Below are 17,726 nucleotides of genomic sequence, written 5' to 3'. Positions count from 1 at the left end.
GAGGACAGAGCCAGTCGTTGCCCAGCTCCTCTTTGATCAGACTGAGCCACACCAGAGACTCCTGAGCCGTCCGGATCCCCCCCGCTGGCTTAAAGCCCACCTGAGGGACGGACAGACACACACACACACAGACACAGACACACACACAGACACACACACACACACACAGACACACACACACACACAGCTCTGTCAACAGGACATCACTTCACCTGCAGCGTGGTTACACTCTGAACGTTAAGGCTGTATCCTATAAGAGTTTAACTGCTAAAACATTCTGGTGACTATTGTTAAAGTCTGATTAAATAGTTTTCTCTGTTGATGAATCAAAGACAGAATCATCTTTTCAACTTCTTTACATTTTTTTTTATCTGTGAAACATAAAAAAAATTAAAAGTTGTCAGGTGATTTTTTTTTTTTTTTCTCGAAGAAATGCAAAAACTAAATTGTGAAGAATCTGTCGATACATATTATCATATTATATATTATATTATGGTACAGGGGTAATGATTCAATATATTGTGACATATTGCTGTACTGTAAGTATATTAATTTAAAATGTAATTTTAGGAAAGCTGTCATAGTATAAAGAACACACCAGGAACACATCATTTTAGACTTTAGATTTGTACTGTATGATAATAACGGCATGTGATTATCATAAAGTGGACGTGTCTGTAAAGGGGAGACCGGCGGGTTCTGTTCTGGTCAGAGGGATCATGAGAGATCTGGTTCTGCAGGTTTCTCTGAGCCTTGCTCATCAGGAGTTATTACCTGTGATCACTGGAGACTCATTCTAATGCCAAGTGTGAACAGACGTCCTTAAAACTGTCCACGATCACTGAGGACGCATCTTACTACCGGGTCTAAGTCATGAGTTAATCCTTCAAAGTGACCTTTAACATAAATCAAACATCAAAGTAATTTGTATATTTTTGTTCACAAATTTATAATTTATTCAAAACATTTTTTATTTTAAAAAGTATTTTATTGGTTTGTTTTTATTTCTGATTTGCATTGTGTTCTGGTCAGAGGGATGATGAGAGATGTGGTTCTGCAGGTTTCTCTCTCTCCTTGCTCATCACCTGTGTTCCCCCTCAGCTGCTGATAATCAGCCTGCTGGGAGGCTATATCAGCAGGTTGGCTGCTCAGTTGGTTGTGTGTCTGCAGAGGGTCAACACCTTCAGTTGGCTCTCTGGGGTTATGTTGGGTTGGGTGATTTGATTTTGATTGTGCACATCTTTAGCCAGCCTCTACTTCTCTTTTGTGTCCCCCCTCCTAGTAACGGGCTGCACACCTTACAGGATCATCAAATCAATCTGATGATTGACATGGTTGTATGTTTAAACCAGGTTAAATAAGAGTGTGTCCATCAGCCAACTAATTATGTTGGCTAACGTTAAATAAAAATGATTTACTGTAATAAAATGCAGGCTACTAAAAAGCTCTTTTCCTTTGGCTGCTGGTCTGAAGATCAACAGACTGCAGAGTATCGTTGACTAGTTCTGTCACTGCGTTCTTCCACCTTCTGCCATGATGGATGTGTAACAGCCACTACTGTCTAGTCTGCAGAGGGTTGATTGTATTAATGAAACAATAACATAAATGAGAACTATTATAATTATTATTATTATTATTATTATAATAATTCTAGCTGGTTGCTGAATGGAGCTAATAAATGAGACGACCTGCATGCAGCTGATCTGCAGCGGAGCTTCTCCTCATCCACTAGCTCCAGAATAAGGCAGGAGGAAGTACTGTACCTTGTGGCCCGTACACAGGAAGTAGGCCCGGATGGCCCTCACCATCACTATGGCAACAGGGTAAGTGGCGTTGACGGACTCCTTTCCCGTGGACGTCTTGATGAAGTCCGAACCTGTCGGGATGAAACAGGTGACATGTAGTCATACGTTTATCTATATGTATGTTTCCAGAGTCAGGCCGCTACAGGAGAGAGACTGAACAGGAGATGAAGCTGCTGAAGTTGCTGAAGTCGGGACGCAGCGCGGTGCAGAGCTCGGACGGACGGGGCATTACTCTGACGGTCTGGAACATATGCTGCGGCTGATGACGGCTAACGCGGGGCAGCTGCACGCTCATCAATAAAAGCCTTCATTTCTCCTTCCCTTCCTTCACAGCCAATTATGTTTTATCAGCTTTCCTGATAAAAATAGAAGATGAAATGACACTCTTTAATAGATTACCCACAAACTGCAGGCTGCAGGAAAGACAGGAAAAGAGCCATCCCTTCTGCCTCCCTGGTGGATAATGACTGTTCATTACTGAACAGAACAAGATGAACATTTTCCAGTTCATTAAAGACATGTTCCATGTATTCTTCCAGTCAGGTCTTTCTCTCAGCCTCTCTCCCCTCTTCCTCAAACTGGCATAATCCTTAAGATTCGTTCTGGGGAGTCTTAATTACCAGATAATGGATAACGGTTATTAAATGCGGGTGGCGGTAATGAAGCTCTATTCATTTGCGTGGGCAGGGGGATACTGGCGGGGAACAGCAGAGTAAAATAGCCTGCATCAGAGATTAATAGGTGAAATTATCATTCAATTTCAGGAATCTCATACGCAATTCATAGGAACAAGGGGAGATTAAGGAGCGAGGGTGGCGACAAAAGCAATGCATTTTAATAATGATCTCTATCAGAGCCCCTGACAATTTGGTTCTGTAATCGGCTTATTATGTGATGGCTAGTTAAGCTAGTGTGTGTGTGTGTGTGTGTGCATGAGAGAGGGAGGGCTCCACTCATCAGGTTCGCAATAGGCAAAAGAAAAAGCTAAGCAGCAGCGCCACAAGCCGGATGACCGCCGGAATTACACCAGGCCTTCACCTCTTCAAACCTCTCTGGTGATACATGGACATCAGACCGATGTCGGACTTCAGTTAACAGCTGAAACACGTGCACGTTGGCCTGCGAGCCCTTCTCTCACAGCGGTCTGATCCAGCGGTACTGTACGAGCAGAGCCGGCGGTAACGAGGCTGAGACGGTGGAGCTAATGAAATCCAGCGAGCTGTGTGGGTCGTCCCTCTACGAGCCCTCTCAGACGCTGATATCATCACTTTAACACAGGTTGATTTGTGACATCTCAGTTCACCACAGAGATCCATCAGCCTGCGGACAAACTCCTATTTACCTCCAGCTGCTGACTGAGGAGGAACACTCAGAAACACACCGTCTCACTCTGTGTCTACACGGGAGAGACGTACACGTAGCGCGAGCAGCAGCTGCAGCTTCCAGCCTGCATCAGAGACAGTATCAAGTGTAGATCACCTGTGTTTTGAGACTTTGGTGTATCAGAGGGTTAGTTTAGATTCACCAAAGTCACACAATAACACTAACTAACTAACCGATCGCTGCAGCAGTAGATCAGCAACTCCTGCGTTCAGAGAGGTAAAATGACGTGTTTTTATCAATGGAGTCTGGTGGCTCTGAAGAGAGCAGAGATAACGGCTTCAGTTCGCTGTCTCAAAGCTTTCTGACGGCAAAGTATAAGTAATTAGGTGTCTAAAATGCGTATTGCAAAGCATAGCTGAAAATGCAGAAATGTGAAATGACTTGCCTAAAAATGTTAAAGCTCAAATGCACTGCACAGCTGAAAACCCTAGAAGATGAAATGTACAACTGGCAGAGTTGGAAGCTGAACTGCATTAGCTAAAGAAGCTAAGAGCTGAAATACATTGCTAGAAAAGCTGGAAGCTAAACTGTAATACTGTCAAAAGTGGTAAATTTTAATTTTCCTGAATAGGTGGAAAGAAGAAATGCTTTGTATGTATATCAGACAGATGAACTGCATTGCTAAACACAAAGACCACAGCAGTACATTGCTTGCCTCCCGTCCTGGAACTCCTGTCTGTTTCTCCAAACTCCATCTACTGTAGGTCATACACTGACTATGTCCATAAACACAACAAACCTAAACATGATTATTTATTATGATTATATATTATTATGCCTGACGTATGAAGGCAACATCAGATGTGTTCTATCATTCAACAGGAGCTACTGCTGCTGTTAAAGCTCGGCAGTGTGGACCGGGGTAAACTGCTGCAGAGGTCTGGAGGTTGGTGCTGCCGGTTTACTGACGTTAAACTAGAGGTTCTTCAGGAAAGCCCACTTTACCTTCTGACTTTACTTTCTGAATATTTCAAACTGAACTATTAGAGAACATTCAGCATGTACGGTTTCATTTAAAGACTTGAACCTAGATCAATAAGTTGAGTCATTTAAAGACTTGTCCAGGACTGGCAGACACCCTGCTGTTAGACAGAGGTTCGGTCACAGAAGGTGTTCTCCAGCTGCCGTTCAGGTTCCAGCCTGACTCTTCCTACACCGTGGAAACGTGTTTGTATTGTTGGTGTAATGTACCGATGCAGCTAAATCTCTCCATCCTCCACTCACCAAAGAAAAAGTCTATCTGTATTTAACACGCAGTCCAAACTGTGACTGTGAGCGACACTGAACCATGTCAGAGCAGGTTGTTGTGTCACGGTGAGACGGTGGTGAGACGTACCAGCCATCATGGCGACCAGACTGGCCTTGTAGACGTTGGTGAAGGTGCCCAGCTCTCCGATAGCCAGGATGCTCTTCATGTGGGCGTCTCCACAGGCCTCCCTGAACTGACGGATCTCATCATACATGGCTGTAGAGGGAGAAAGGACACACTCAATCCATGATCCATGATCACATCCCATCCCATCAGTGTGTCCTCAGCTTTACCTTCCCACTGTCCCGTGATGGCGAGCGTCCTGTTGATGACGATGTCGATCTCCGTGGCGCCGTCAGCCACGGCCAAGCGGACTTCCTGCAGGCGGGTCTCCAGCGGCGTCTGGCCTGCTGGGAAACCAGTGGCCACTGGGAGGGAGACGAGAGAGACGAGGGAGACGAGGGACAACACAAGTCTGATTCAGTTTCTATACTGGAGGTACACGACACACTCTGGTTACTGCATCAGGTGACTTACCGGAGGCAACAGGGAGGCTGGAGTTGGCTGCTTTTAGTGATTTGACGGCATCAGCCACGCGGGATGGATACACACACACTGCTGCTGTAGTCACTCCTGATACACAACACAACACATCACATCACAGGAAGCAGAGCAGAGAAGAGACGTGGTGATGAGCTGGTCTGTGTCGCCCTCTGCAGGTTGAATCAGCTCTGAACAGACGACGTGAAGCTGCTGAACCGGCTCCAGAGCTCCAGAGCTGCTGGTGAATGTTTACTGTTCACCTTCACCGGCTCGTCCAAATAGGTTTGATTAACCCCTTAACCACCACACCCTGTCTGACTGCTGGTGTTTGTGAGTCAGCGTGTTCCCTGAGCTTTAATGTTATTATTACTGACAGATATGATGATGACAAAACTATGAAAATAAGACTCAAATAAACCTGGATTATATCTTTATGTCAAACAATGAATCAGTTAGTCAATCAAAAGAGGATTAAATAGCAACCATTCTGATAACTGATCAATTATCAAAAATCCTTTCTCAAGCAAAAACAACCGTATGCTTTTCTCTGTTTTATATACTATATCTTTTATATACTATATCTTTGGCTTTTAAATTGTTAAAATAAGCCATTTAAAGATGTCTAGTTTTGTCTCGGGGGTTCTGGGATCAGCAGTTCTGACTATTTTCTGACATCTCATAGACTGAAGAATGAACTGATTCATCAAGATAATAATGAGAGTGATTGTTATAATGTGTTATATATATTTGTTTCTTTCTTTAATTCTCCCTGTAGTTTTATTTATAATAGTTTTATTTATAATAGTTACAGAACAGAATGCAGCTGTGGTTTATGGAGTATTTGTGCAGAGGTGTCTGTGAAAGAGTTGTCTGAATTGGTGAAGCTGTGAGGAAGGATGAATGCCTGGAGGAAGCCTCGACAGACAGGAACACTGAGACTTTAAATGCTTTATGTTGAGACGTTGCTGCACCGTGTGAACAACTAGAACTAGAAATGTGCTCCAGACCTCAGAACTTGTATTCCAAGTCATGTTTAACCAGTAAATATTTCATAATCAGCATTCTTAATTCATTAAATACAACCTCCTAACACCTCACAGCGGTCGTATCAGTACGTTTACAGTAGCTGCAGTGACTGAACCTGCTCTTCATGTGTACAGTAGTGTTCTGGTAGCAGACCTTTGTCGTGCATATCCATCGTCTTGAGCAGGTCATATCGGACTGGCTGGATGGCTTTCAGACACAGCCGATGGACGTTGGACGGCGTATCGTCTCCAGCGAGAGTCGTCAGGTCGATGCAGGTGACGGCCTTCAGCAGCCAGGCGGCCTGCAGGACAAACACACCCACGTCACGGACAATAGTCTAGTCTCCGTCTTCAGAGCTCGATGTCACCGCTGACAGAAGCTTGGTCAAATGAACAGTGAGAGTAATACTGTGACATCTGTTGTCTCATATCTATGAAGAGAAGAGTTTCTTAACTGATGTCCAGAACGTTTATTATACAACAATACTGCAGTATAATATGACATGTACTGGGTTAGAAGATGTTATACTATACAACCCATACTGTTGTTATGTGACCACATTTGCACGGTGAGTAGAGGGACATTAACCTGCATATGCAGACAGGTAGAGACATATTCATGTGTCATGTTCATGTAATTATCTTTTAAAGTAGTATTGTGCTGTTTGGTCACCATGCCTCAGGATATGTCCAGTGTAACACAGACTGAAAGGAGAGGATATGTCCAGAGTAACACAGACTGAAAGGAGAGGATATGTCCAGTGTAACACAGACTGAAAGGAGAGGATATGTCCAGAGTAACACAGACTGAAAGGAGAGGATATGTCCAGTGTAACACAGACTGAAAGGAGAGGATATGTCCAGAGTAACACAGACTGAAAGGAGAGGATATGTCCAGTGTAACACAGACTGAAAGGAGAGGATATGTCCAGTGTAACACAGACTGAAAGGAGACGTCTACCTGCCACTGTTTCTTGGGTGTCTTCTGTCCTTGGATGTGCTGAGCTCTCTTTAGGACGGCATGTGTATTCACTCTCACTTTGGAGACCCACTCCAGGTCTGTAGAGGGAAAAAACACATTATTTATAAATCTAAAAAACTATATATATATATATAGCACAAATCTACAACGTCCACACGGAGTAAATAAGAGCTTTGGAGTAGTTGGAGGTTGTATTTGAGCTCCCTGCTTCCAGTCTTTATGCTAAGTTAAACATGTTCCCGACCCGTCGTTCTACCAGACACACAAACACTCAGATGAGACTGATGTTCTCATGTGACTCTGGGACAGTGAAAGGCAAACAGGAGGATTTTCCAAAGGCTGACACAACTCTGTAACACATCAGGCACAACGAAGTACAAAATATTCATGTGCATATAAATGAGGATGTGGAGAGTGTTTCTGGCAGCTGTCATGTGGCGTACTGCAGAGAAGGACTGATATGTACACTTTCACATCCAGCATCCAGCTATCTGTGTCAACTAGAAACAGACCAAGTCTTTGACAGAGAGAGTAAAGACAAAGGTGCTGAAACTAAAAGAGTGTGCAGACTCAGAGAGGATCTTTACAGAAGTGACACAGACAGAAGAACAACATGTCAGACTGAAGTTACATCAGTGTGAAGAAGAGCTGAGCTGATCCCAGAAGGGTTCAAACGAGTCAGCTGAGCAGAGAGCTGGTCTGTCATGAGTTCTCAATTACACCGTCACCGTCTGGCTGTAGCTACAGCAGCCGCATCCCATAATACCCAACAGTATGTGAATGTATGCGACAGTAAAAACACGCTAGATATCATTGTAACTTTCACCCAACAGTGACAGTGTTTCTAGAGATAGTCTGTATGTTACAGTCTGCACGTTACAGTCTGCATGTTACAGTCTGCATGTTACAGTCTGCACGTTACAGTCTGCACGTTACAGTCTGCATGTTACAGTCTGCACGTTACAGTCTGCATGTTACAGTCTGCATGTTACAGTCTGCATGTTGCAGACTGTAACATACAGACTGTAACATACAGACTGTAACATGCAGACTGTAACATACAGACTGTATTAGTTATAGTAACAGTGTGTTTTAGTTACAGTGTGTATTAGTTACAGTGTGTTTTAGTTACAGTGTGTTTTAGTTACAGTGTGTTTTAGTTACAGTGTGTATTAGTTACAGTGTGTTTTAGTTACAGTGTGTTTTAGTTACAGTGTGTTTTAGTTACAGTGTGTTTTAGTTACAGTGTGTTTTAGTAACAGTGTGTTTTAGTTACAGTGTGTATTAGTTACAGTGTGTTTTAGTTACAGTGTGTATTAGTTACAGTGTGTTTTAGTTACAGTGTGTTTTAGTTACAGTGTGTTTTAGTTACAGTGTGTTTTAGTTACAGTGTGTTTTAGTTACAGTGTGTTTTAGTAACAGTGTGTTTTAGTTACAGTGTGTATTAGTTACAGTGTGTTTTAGTTACAGTGTGTATTAGTTACAGTGTGTTTTAGTTACAGTGTGTTTTAGTTACAGTGTGTTTTAGTTACAGTGTGTTTTAGTTACAGTGTGTTTTAGTAACAGTCAGTGTGTATTAGTTACAGTGTGTTTTAGTAACAGTGTGTATTAGTAACAGTGTGTTTTAGTAACAGTGTGTTTTAGTAACAGTGTGTATTAGTAACAGTGTGTTTTAGTAACAGTCAGTGTGTATTAGTAACAGTGTGTTTTAGTTACAGTGTGTTTTAGTTACAGTGTGTATTAGTTACAGTGTGTATTAGTTACAGTGTGTTTTAGTTACAGTGTGTATTAGTTACAGTGTGTTTTAGTTACAGTGTGTATTAGTTACAGTGTGTATTAGTTACAGTGTGTATTAGTAACAGTGTGTGTTAGTTACAGTGTGTGTTAGTAACAGTGTGTATTAGTAACAGTGTGTTTTAGTAACAGTGTGTGCATTAGTTACAGTGTGTATTAGTAACAGTGTGTATTAGTTACAGTGTGTATTAGTAACAGTGTGTATTAGTTACAGTGTGTGTTAGTAACAGTGTGTATTAGTAACAGTGTGTGTTAGTAACAGTGTGTATTAGTTCTAGGTTAACAGGTGGATGTTCAGCAGGTCATTAACCTACAGTGTTACTCATTAAACTGTCAGCAGTTGTCTGCAGCTGTCAGAGCAACATGTGTTACACAACTCTCATTACTACTCTGTTACACAGTCAAGATTAAAGTAGCTTTAACTTCACAGTTAACATCAAGAGACTCACCCAGCTTCATCCCAGGGTTCCTGGCAGACATGATGAACTACACACTGTGTTATCTGTAGTATTCACTAGTTGTTCTCGTGTAGATCCAGACATGAACAGCAGACACCGTTAACCACAGAGCTGCCAGCACACTGCTTCCTCTTCCTGCTCCTCACAGCAGGAAGAGGAATCCCTCCACAGTAAGAGAGAGCTGTGTGTGTTCAGGAAGAGGAATCCCTCCACAGTAAGAGAGAGCTGTGTGTGTTCAGGAAGAGGAATCCCTCCACAGTAAGAGAGAGCTGCATGTTCAGGAAGAGGAATCCCTCCACAGTAAGAGAGAGCTGCATGTTCAGGAAGAGGAATCCCTCCACAGTAAGAGAGAGCTGTGTGTGTTCAGGAAGAGGAATCCCTCCACAGTAAGAGAGAGCTGTGTGTGTTCAGGAAGAGGAATCCCTCCACAGTAAGAGAGAGCTGCATGTTCAGGAAGAGGAATCCCTCCACAGTAAGAGAGAGCTGTGTGTGTTCAGGAAGAGGAATCCCTCCACAGTAAGAGAGAGCTGTGTGTGTTCAGGAAGAGGAATCCCTCCACAGTAAGAGAGAGCTGTGTGTGTTCAGGAAGAGGAATCCCTCCACAGTAAGAGAGAGCTGTGTGTGTTCAGGAAGAGGAATCCCTCCACAGTAAGAGAGAGCTGCATGTTCAGGAAGAGGAATCCCTCCACAGTAAGAGAGAGCTGCATGTTCAGGAAGAGGAATCCCTCCACAGTAAGAGAGAGCTGTGTGTGTTCAGGAAGAGGAATCCCTCCACAGTAAGAGAGAGCTGTGTGTTCAGGAAGAGGAATCCCTCCACAGTAAGAGAGAGCTGCATGTTCAGGAAGAGGAATCCCTCCACAGTAAGAGAGAGCTGCATGTTCAGGAAGAGGAATCCCTCCACAGTAAGAGAGAGCTGTGTGTGTTCAGGAAGAGGAATCCCTCCACAGTAAGAGAGAGCTGCATGTTCAGGAAGAGGATCCCTCCACAGTAAGAGAGAGCTGCATGTTCAGGAAGAGGAATCCCTCCACAGTAAGAGAGAGCTGTGTGTGTTCAGGAAGAGGAATCCCTCCACAGTAAGAGAGAGCTGTGTGTTCAGGAAGAGGAATCCCTCCACAATAAAAACAGTAAAACACAACCAATAATTAATTTGATTATTATCCTAGTAAATATTATATACATAACATGATAGGCTTAAAAGAATACCCTCCTTTTTATTTTTAAAGATACTGATTTTAAATCATATTTGATCATGATTGAAAACTTAAAACTGAAAGATTCAAATTAACTAAAACTATTAAATTGTTTAGACATTTTAAATGTATTACAATTGTTATATATATATATATATATATATATATATATATATATATATATGTATATATATGTATATATATATACATATATATATATAATGTTTTTTGTTTGTTTTTTATTTTGATGTATAATTAATAATTTATTTTTATGTAAAATATTTTTTGCAGAATTGTAATGAAAAATCTGAACATGAAAATATATTGTATTGAGCTTTTTAAATAAATTAAAAAAAAATATATATATATATATTTAAAAATAAAAAAACAAAACAAAAAAAAAAGGCCCACCCAGATCACTGCTCTTGAGTTTCCTGTGCCGTTAACACTCTTCCAGGATGTTCTCATGTCCAAATATTACAAATAGGCCTAAATATAAATAGGTGTCGTAATGTCTTGCATTTTAACAGAACGCCATTAAAGGGGAACTAAGCCCATTTTCAAAATTCATACGTGTCATACCATCTACGACAGTCCAAAATATATTAGTAAACATAAACAACTCTCTCCAGAATCCAACAACTAGAGCGCTAAAACTCAAACTGGTGATGTCATCAGGTATAAAGAGTGGAGCCGCTCTATAGAGAATGAATGGGGAGAGATGTTCTAGATGACACTGAGAGTATATGGGAACATTTTGTGTTTCCCAGCTGACAACACTACAATAGAATGGAGCAGCTCCACTCTTTCTACCCGATGACATCACCAGTCTGAGACTTCCTTCTCTGGTTTCTGGCTTCGAGAGAGAGAGGAGCTCATGTTCACTAACATTGATTGAACTCTGTAAATAACATGTTGGAGCTCTCCATTGGGGCGGTGTTCCCCTTTAAAGCACCACTATGTGCAGACAGGCTCTCGCCCTGCAAGCAGTTAGCGAGCCCGAGAGTTTTACATGCTTGAGTAATTGTTGCATACCAGACGTATATGCAGAGGCACATATAGGATCTGTGGCTGGGAGAGCCCGGGCCGGAGCCAAACGCTGCACCGTTACCATGGAGCTGCTGCATAATATTATGGAGACATACAGTATGTTAGTGAGGCCTTGTATTGTTATATAGGCCTCGTGAAAAAAAGAAAAGCTCAATAGGAGATTCATGTTGAGCTCAGGAGTGGAGGTGTGACTCTCAGAAACTACTTGTTAGTGTGTGTGTGGTCCAACACTTTAACATTTAACAAGCCAGTACACTGCAAGTATACTGCAAGTCTACGCCTTACACATCATGAGTAAACATCTATGAGTGGTCTTAAAGTTAATTCAGCCAGACGAGAGGCCAGAATCAAAGCTGGGAAACTAAGATTTCCATTAACTTCCTTCAGATAGCCTTTAAAAACTACGGTAGCTATCTCTTTTATAATACAGCCGTGACACGAGGCGCTGGATATAACTTTGGTTTGTTTCAATTGCTATATTTTCATGCTTACTTCATAATGATCCTACTTCTTCTGCACTGAGGTAAACAAGAAGCCGTGCATGATGTCTCCTGAGCTTCCACTAGATGTCAGTGCAGTTCTGGATTTTGGCAAAAGCTGCACCTTTCAATGAAAGGAGAACCCAAATCCTGTTTTTGTCTTTATGTACTCAAATCATGCTGTCAAACTTTGTTCAAACCTCTCAAAACCATATTTTAAATGTCAGTGGATATCATCACATTTCAATCAATCACTCAATCAATCAAACTTTATTTATATAGAACCTTTCAAACTAGTCAAATGCAATTCAAAATGCTGGACAGACGAGTGACAAACATATAGAGTGTTAAAAATGGATTTAGAGACTAATGCACCAGAACAACCAAGATAAAGTTCACTGAATGAGAAAGCAATAAAAATATGGGTGTTTAAGAGAATAAAAGTTAAATAAAATAAAAGGGAAATGACAATAACAATAAAAATTAAATAAATAAAAATTATGAAATTACAAAAAATAAGCAGCTTGTATTAAAATAATAACATTTTAATAAAATAAAATAGAATAAAAGAGATAATAATGATCAGCAATAAAATGCTGATTAAATAAAATAGAGTAAAATAAACACTATAATAGTGATGATGATGATAAATAAAATAAGTATTACAAATTAAAAAAAAACATAAAATTATAAAACACTACATAAAGGCCAGACTATATAGATGGGTTTTTAGTTTATGAAGAACCGGAGGATCAGGTGTGTTTCAGTGTGTCAGGCTGAATCAAGAGACACCGTCACTGTAAACTCCTTAAGAGGAAAGGTTCAGAATAGAAATCCTGGAAAACCTTGCAACCAGCATTGGAATGAGTTCATCCTGATTCCTCGGCCTCTCTATGTCTTGTACATGAACAGTGATCACCCTGAGCCGAGTGGTGAACACCTCCGTCTGCCCGTCTCCTGGCTGAGCTGCATTCTCCACCTCTGGTGTCCCTCGTGTGTTTTGTCACGAGACACACGAGGTGGAATTCCCCTAAAACCAGATTCAGGTTACCGTTGTGGTTTTTCTGCCAACAGAAATCTTTCTCTGCCACCTTTTAAACATCTTCGAGGTGCATAGCGATCTCATTTTTCATGAATCCACAGAGGATGTGTTTTCCCTCCGGTCGAGTCTTGTTGACTCATCTTACTGTTCGGCTGCCAAAGAATGTGCAGATGCATCCCTGAATAGCAGCGTCTGTCTTTGATCCCTGCAGAAATGTGAATGGTGCACAGTTCTGCCACTTAGGAGTGGTTTTGAGCAGCAAGTGGAAAGGGAGGTTCCTCGCCGCTGTGGTTCAGTCAGCCTTCGGAGTCTGTGCTTCATTAAACTGAGATCATGCTCAAAGCCGAGGAGGGAGGGCCACTATGAGATGTGAAGCAGGGGGCAAACTGAGGCCCAGATGAATCACAGAAAGAGGAAGAGGAGAGAAGGATGTGGGGGGAATCGTTCCTCGATGACTGGGCTCTGGTGAAAGTGACAGGGCACTGACTCAGTGAGGGACAGAACCGAGTGGAAGTGAGTCAGTGGGCCGCTGTCTCTGAGCTGCATGCCATCCTCGGTCCATGCCCAGAGTCCACTCGCTGCTCCGGGACGGACAGACGCCCTTCTGCTGTAAATACAGTTACTCACCCAGAACCCCGTGTTAACTTCAGCACAACTGTCACAGTGTCTTTGTGGAGGCTCTCCTGTACTTTATCCCTTCAGGTTTACTGTAAATCTAAATCTAAGAGTCCATTCTGTGAACAGATGTGAGCCGTCCCAGCCTGCTGGGAGAAGCTGAAGCTGACTGACGGGGTTTCAGCTGTTTGGGATGTGTTTTGTGCTGGTCTTAGTTGGACCCCCCAGATTCTTCTTGTGCCCCTCCAGACAAGAGCTCAGTCCTAGTTACACATCATAGATGTATAAAGAGAGCTGGATACAGCGTTGGAGGAAGTCCTTTAGTGGCGCATGAAGCAAAAAAGTTTGACTACTGAGTATAAAGTTGTCCAGATCTTGTGAGAGCAGGTGAACTGGTTACCTCCGCCTCCCAGCCCTCACTCCAGCCTCGGCCTGGGGCTCATTCATATGAACGGAGCACATGAAATCATACCTCTGGATTCAGCTGTTAGTGCATTTTACAACTCTTAAGACCTAAAGATTTAAGTAAGGACTATTCAAGTACTCAAAAACGAATCATCCTCTGACTTACAGACGTCTCTTTCCCAATGTACGTCTGATGGCATCACGTGACGGACACATATGTTGTACAGTAATCCATCAGATTGAGAAGAGGTGACTGTTACTGTGATATTATTGAAAATCATAAACATTTATGGTGGGGGAAAATGTATACAATGAGAAACAAAAGTTCATGGTATATTAAGTCTGATGTTAAAACAAGTGACAGGGTTGCATGGTTCATTTATTCAGTTAACTGCTCTGGTCATGAGAGATGTGAGCTGCAGGTTTCTCTCTCTCCTTGCTCATCACCTGTGATCCTCCTCAGCTGCTGATAATCAGCCTGCTGGGAGGCTATATCAGCAGGTTGGCTGCTCAGTTGGTTGTGTGTCTGCAGAGGGTCAACACCTTCAGTTGGCTCTCTGGGTTTACGTTGGGTTGGGTGTTTTGTGGGGTTTTGATTTGGAGCGTGCACATCTTTAGCCAGCCTCTACTTCTCTATTGTGACATCTCATACTTCAGACACCACAAATCCTCCCCCACACACCCACACACACACACACACCTTGCTGCCACCCACACTGAGCGGAGAAAGGTTGGTATGGTCAGTTCTAGAAACCAGAGATGAGAGCGTCCACCCAGTTTCAGGGTGTGTAGCAGAGAAACAGGCAGGAGACTCTCTGATGACACCTGACTCACACCTTTAAACAGCCTCTCCCAGCAGTCCCACTGGATCCAGTTACTTCACCGGACAATGGTATACTGGCAGAACGCACGGCATCTTATTCATTCACTGATACTTTGATGCTCTACTGTTGAAGTCCATGTTCATTTGAAGTGCTTGCATCAATGCTCCGTCTTCATTCAGACTATTCAAATGAAAACTGTTGACAGTGAGGTCAAGTGAAAGCTGATGGTGCTTGCTGTTCGCCCCAGTAGGGCTGCCCAAGGGTGGGGCGTAACAAATGGGGGCTCGTCCGAGATATGATCCTGAGACCTCTCACACCCGAAGCAAGAATCATACCCCTTTTTTATTTACTGCCAATATAACACGTCAAACTTAGTTTATCGGTGTTCCCTAGTTCCTGGTGTATCTCCACGTTATTTAAGGCACTCTGTAACAAATGGTTGATGCATATTCTGCTTTATTACATTCAGTTGGTATTTCTACGCCCTCCATCCTCCAGGCTCTAGATCGGTAAATCATTGGAAACAAACCTTTTGCTTTCAGACATCCTTTTTTCCACCATTTGTACTTCCTCCAGGAAGTAAGAATGCATAGATGGGCAGTCTGTGACTGATGACAGGAGATGAAGAAGGAAGCAGTTATATCCTCTCACTGCCATAGGAAACTAATCAGTGCCCAGCAAACACTCACACTTTGAATAGATGGAACTAGTTCAGAACATATTCCAATAGCTTTCACTTCAATCTTAAACATGTCATAATGACTTATATACTGTATGTATGTATATATACGTGTAAATAAATAATATGTACTGATGTTAAAATGGAACCTTAAGAAAAAAACATCCATCCACCAAACACACACTTCTGTGAGATGAGAGAGGCGTTCAGAATCAACAGCTTCTTGTCAAAAGTGTTGTTCCTATTACTCACTTAGACACAAAACCATGGGAAGATAGGGGTTAAAAAACACAGTGACTTAAATAATGAGATGATAGTTGGAGAAGGACGTAGTTAAATGAAAACACTGCAGCTGTTTACTAAATGTGAATAATCTGCTGTTATTGGACATACCAGCATGTTAAAGTGCACTAGTTAGTGAGGATGTCAAAGAATTTACAATCAAACTTACAGCTCTGGCCTTGAGAGGATTTATGTTGGAGATAGCCTCAGTTTGAACTCCAGCGGCAGCAGCACTGATACGAGGATATGAAAAAAACATGTTTTATCACGACTGTGAAGGTGCTGAAGAATTCAAAATATACAGCCCATATCTGCCGGCTGCAATTACGTACAGCCATAAAACATTCCAGTCAATAGTTTGTCAGTTGTGAATGTGGGGAATGAGAGGAGGAGAGAGAAGCCAGGGGGAGTGAGTGTCTGCCTGCCTCTTCTCTCTGGACACGTCCGGAAGTAGCACTTCCTGACACCAGAAGTGGGATATTTAGGTTATTTACTCAAGAGGTCTGGGGAAGTGCCTGTCTGGAGTATGTATATATGCTGTGTGTGTGTGTGTGTGTGTGTGTGTGTGTGTGTGTGTGTGTGTGTGTGTGTGTGTGTGCGTGTGTGTGTGTGTGTGTGCGTGTTAGGGGTGGTGGTGTGCTGGTTTGTTTATGGTGGGGTGCCACTGCAGATCCTTCTCCGTGTTCTGTCTGTCTGTTAGAATCCGTGACGGCTCTCACGGTCAGAGTTAGACTTTCTCTTTCTAACATTGTTCCTGTCCTCAAGAAGCCAGACGGCCTCAACATGCTGCTAAAACCTGTTAGCACTGACAAACGCCACCCACACATCCTACTGCAGTTTGACCAGAATGTGTTCTCAGTACTCCACTAATACTATTAGTGTCCTACATGTAGCTGTGTGAATGCTACAGAAGTATACAGGCATACACTGTATGAAGCCACTGACAGCTGCTAGCAGACGGCATTCAGTCGCTCCACCATTTAAGTCCAGAGTGAAATATTCTGACAAGTATTGAATAGGTTGCTATGAACATTTGTACGGATATACAGTAACATCGGGTAACAGTTGGGTGGGACCAGGTTTATTTATTTTTTTAACCAAGCAGTAAAACATAACCATAAGAAATAATCACACTTAGGTTGCCAGGTAACAGGAGGAAACTACGCAAATATGTTGACAGTGTGTGTTTGTGTTTAATTTGCTGTTATATGTTTCCTCATGCATCCAGTTTGTTGGTACGGGGACCGGTCAGGATGACCACGCTGACCCGCGTCCACCGCCATAAAGCGCCTACAATGGGCACGTCGTGAGCATCAGAACTGGACCACGGAGCGATGGAAGAAGGTGACCCGGTCTGAGGAATCACGTTTTCTTTTACATCATGTGGATGGTGACGAGTTGGAGGTGTTGACTCGGCCTCCAGATTCTCCAGATCTTGATCCAACGGAGCATCTGTGGGATGTTCTGGACAAACAAGTCCGATCCACGGAGGCCCCACCTCGCAACTTATACAGGACTTAAAGGATCTGCTACTGACGGCTTGGTGCCAGATACCACAGCAGACCTTCAGAGGTCTAGAGGAGTCCATGCCTCCACGGGTCAGACCTTCAGAGGTCTAGAGGAGTCCATACCTCCACGGGTCAGACCTTCAGAGGTCTAGAGGAGTCCAGTGTTGGTACCACGTCAGATTTCTGATGTGTATTTAGACTCTTCACTGAGGTATAAATGAACCTTTATCGTGCTCGTATGAAGCCGAGTAGTAAACTTAAGAGGATGGTGAGGAGTGTTAAGCTGCTCCACATCACAACACCTCCTCCTCCTCCTCCTCCTCCTCCTCCTCTTCTTCCTCCTCCTCCTCTTCTTCTTCCTCTTCCTCCTCTTCTTCTTCCTCCTCCTCCTCTTCTTCCTCCTCCTCCTCCTC

General features: G+C 42.7%; 1 protein-coding gene across 1 annotated transcript in view; it reads right to left on the bottom strand.

Annotated features, from left to right (window-relative positions):
* The window catches only part of dera (deoxyribose-phosphate aldolase (putative)), a 9,950-nt gene extending 549 nt beyond the window's left edge, over window positions 1-9,401 (bottom strand). The window contains exons 1-8 of the mRNA XM_037760599.1: window positions 9,231-9,401; window positions 6,967-7,064; window positions 6,160-6,307; window positions 4,975-5,070; window positions 4,731-4,865; window positions 4,525-4,653; window positions 1,764-1,876; window positions 1-100 (exon numbers count right to left, since the gene is read on the bottom strand). The exon at window positions 1-100 is cut by the window's left edge and continues 50 nt beyond it. Coding sequence (XP_037616527.1) covers window positions 1-100; window positions 1,764-1,876; window positions 4,525-4,653; window positions 4,731-4,865; window positions 4,975-5,070; window positions 6,160-6,307; window positions 6,967-7,064; window positions 9,231-9,261 — 850 coding nt within the window. The 5' untranslated portion in view covers window positions 9,262-9,401. The remainder of the gene's footprint in view (window positions 101-1,763; window positions 1,877-4,524; window positions 4,654-4,730; window positions 4,866-4,974; window positions 5,071-6,159; window positions 6,308-6,966; window positions 7,065-9,230) is intronic.
* Between the last annotated feature and the right edge of the window lie 8,325 nt (window positions 9,402-17,726).

Source organism: Sebastes umbrosus, chromosome 23 (genome assembly GCF_015220745.1).
Source record: "Sebastes umbrosus isolate fSebUmb1 chromosome 23, fSebUmb1.pri, whole genome shotgun sequence".
Classification (NCBI taxonomy): domain Eukaryota; kingdom Metazoa; phylum Chordata; class Actinopteri; order Perciformes; family Sebastidae; genus Sebastes; species Sebastes umbrosus.
Note: the sequence above shows the minus strand (reverse complement) of the source record. Positions and strands in the feature narration are given on the sequence as shown.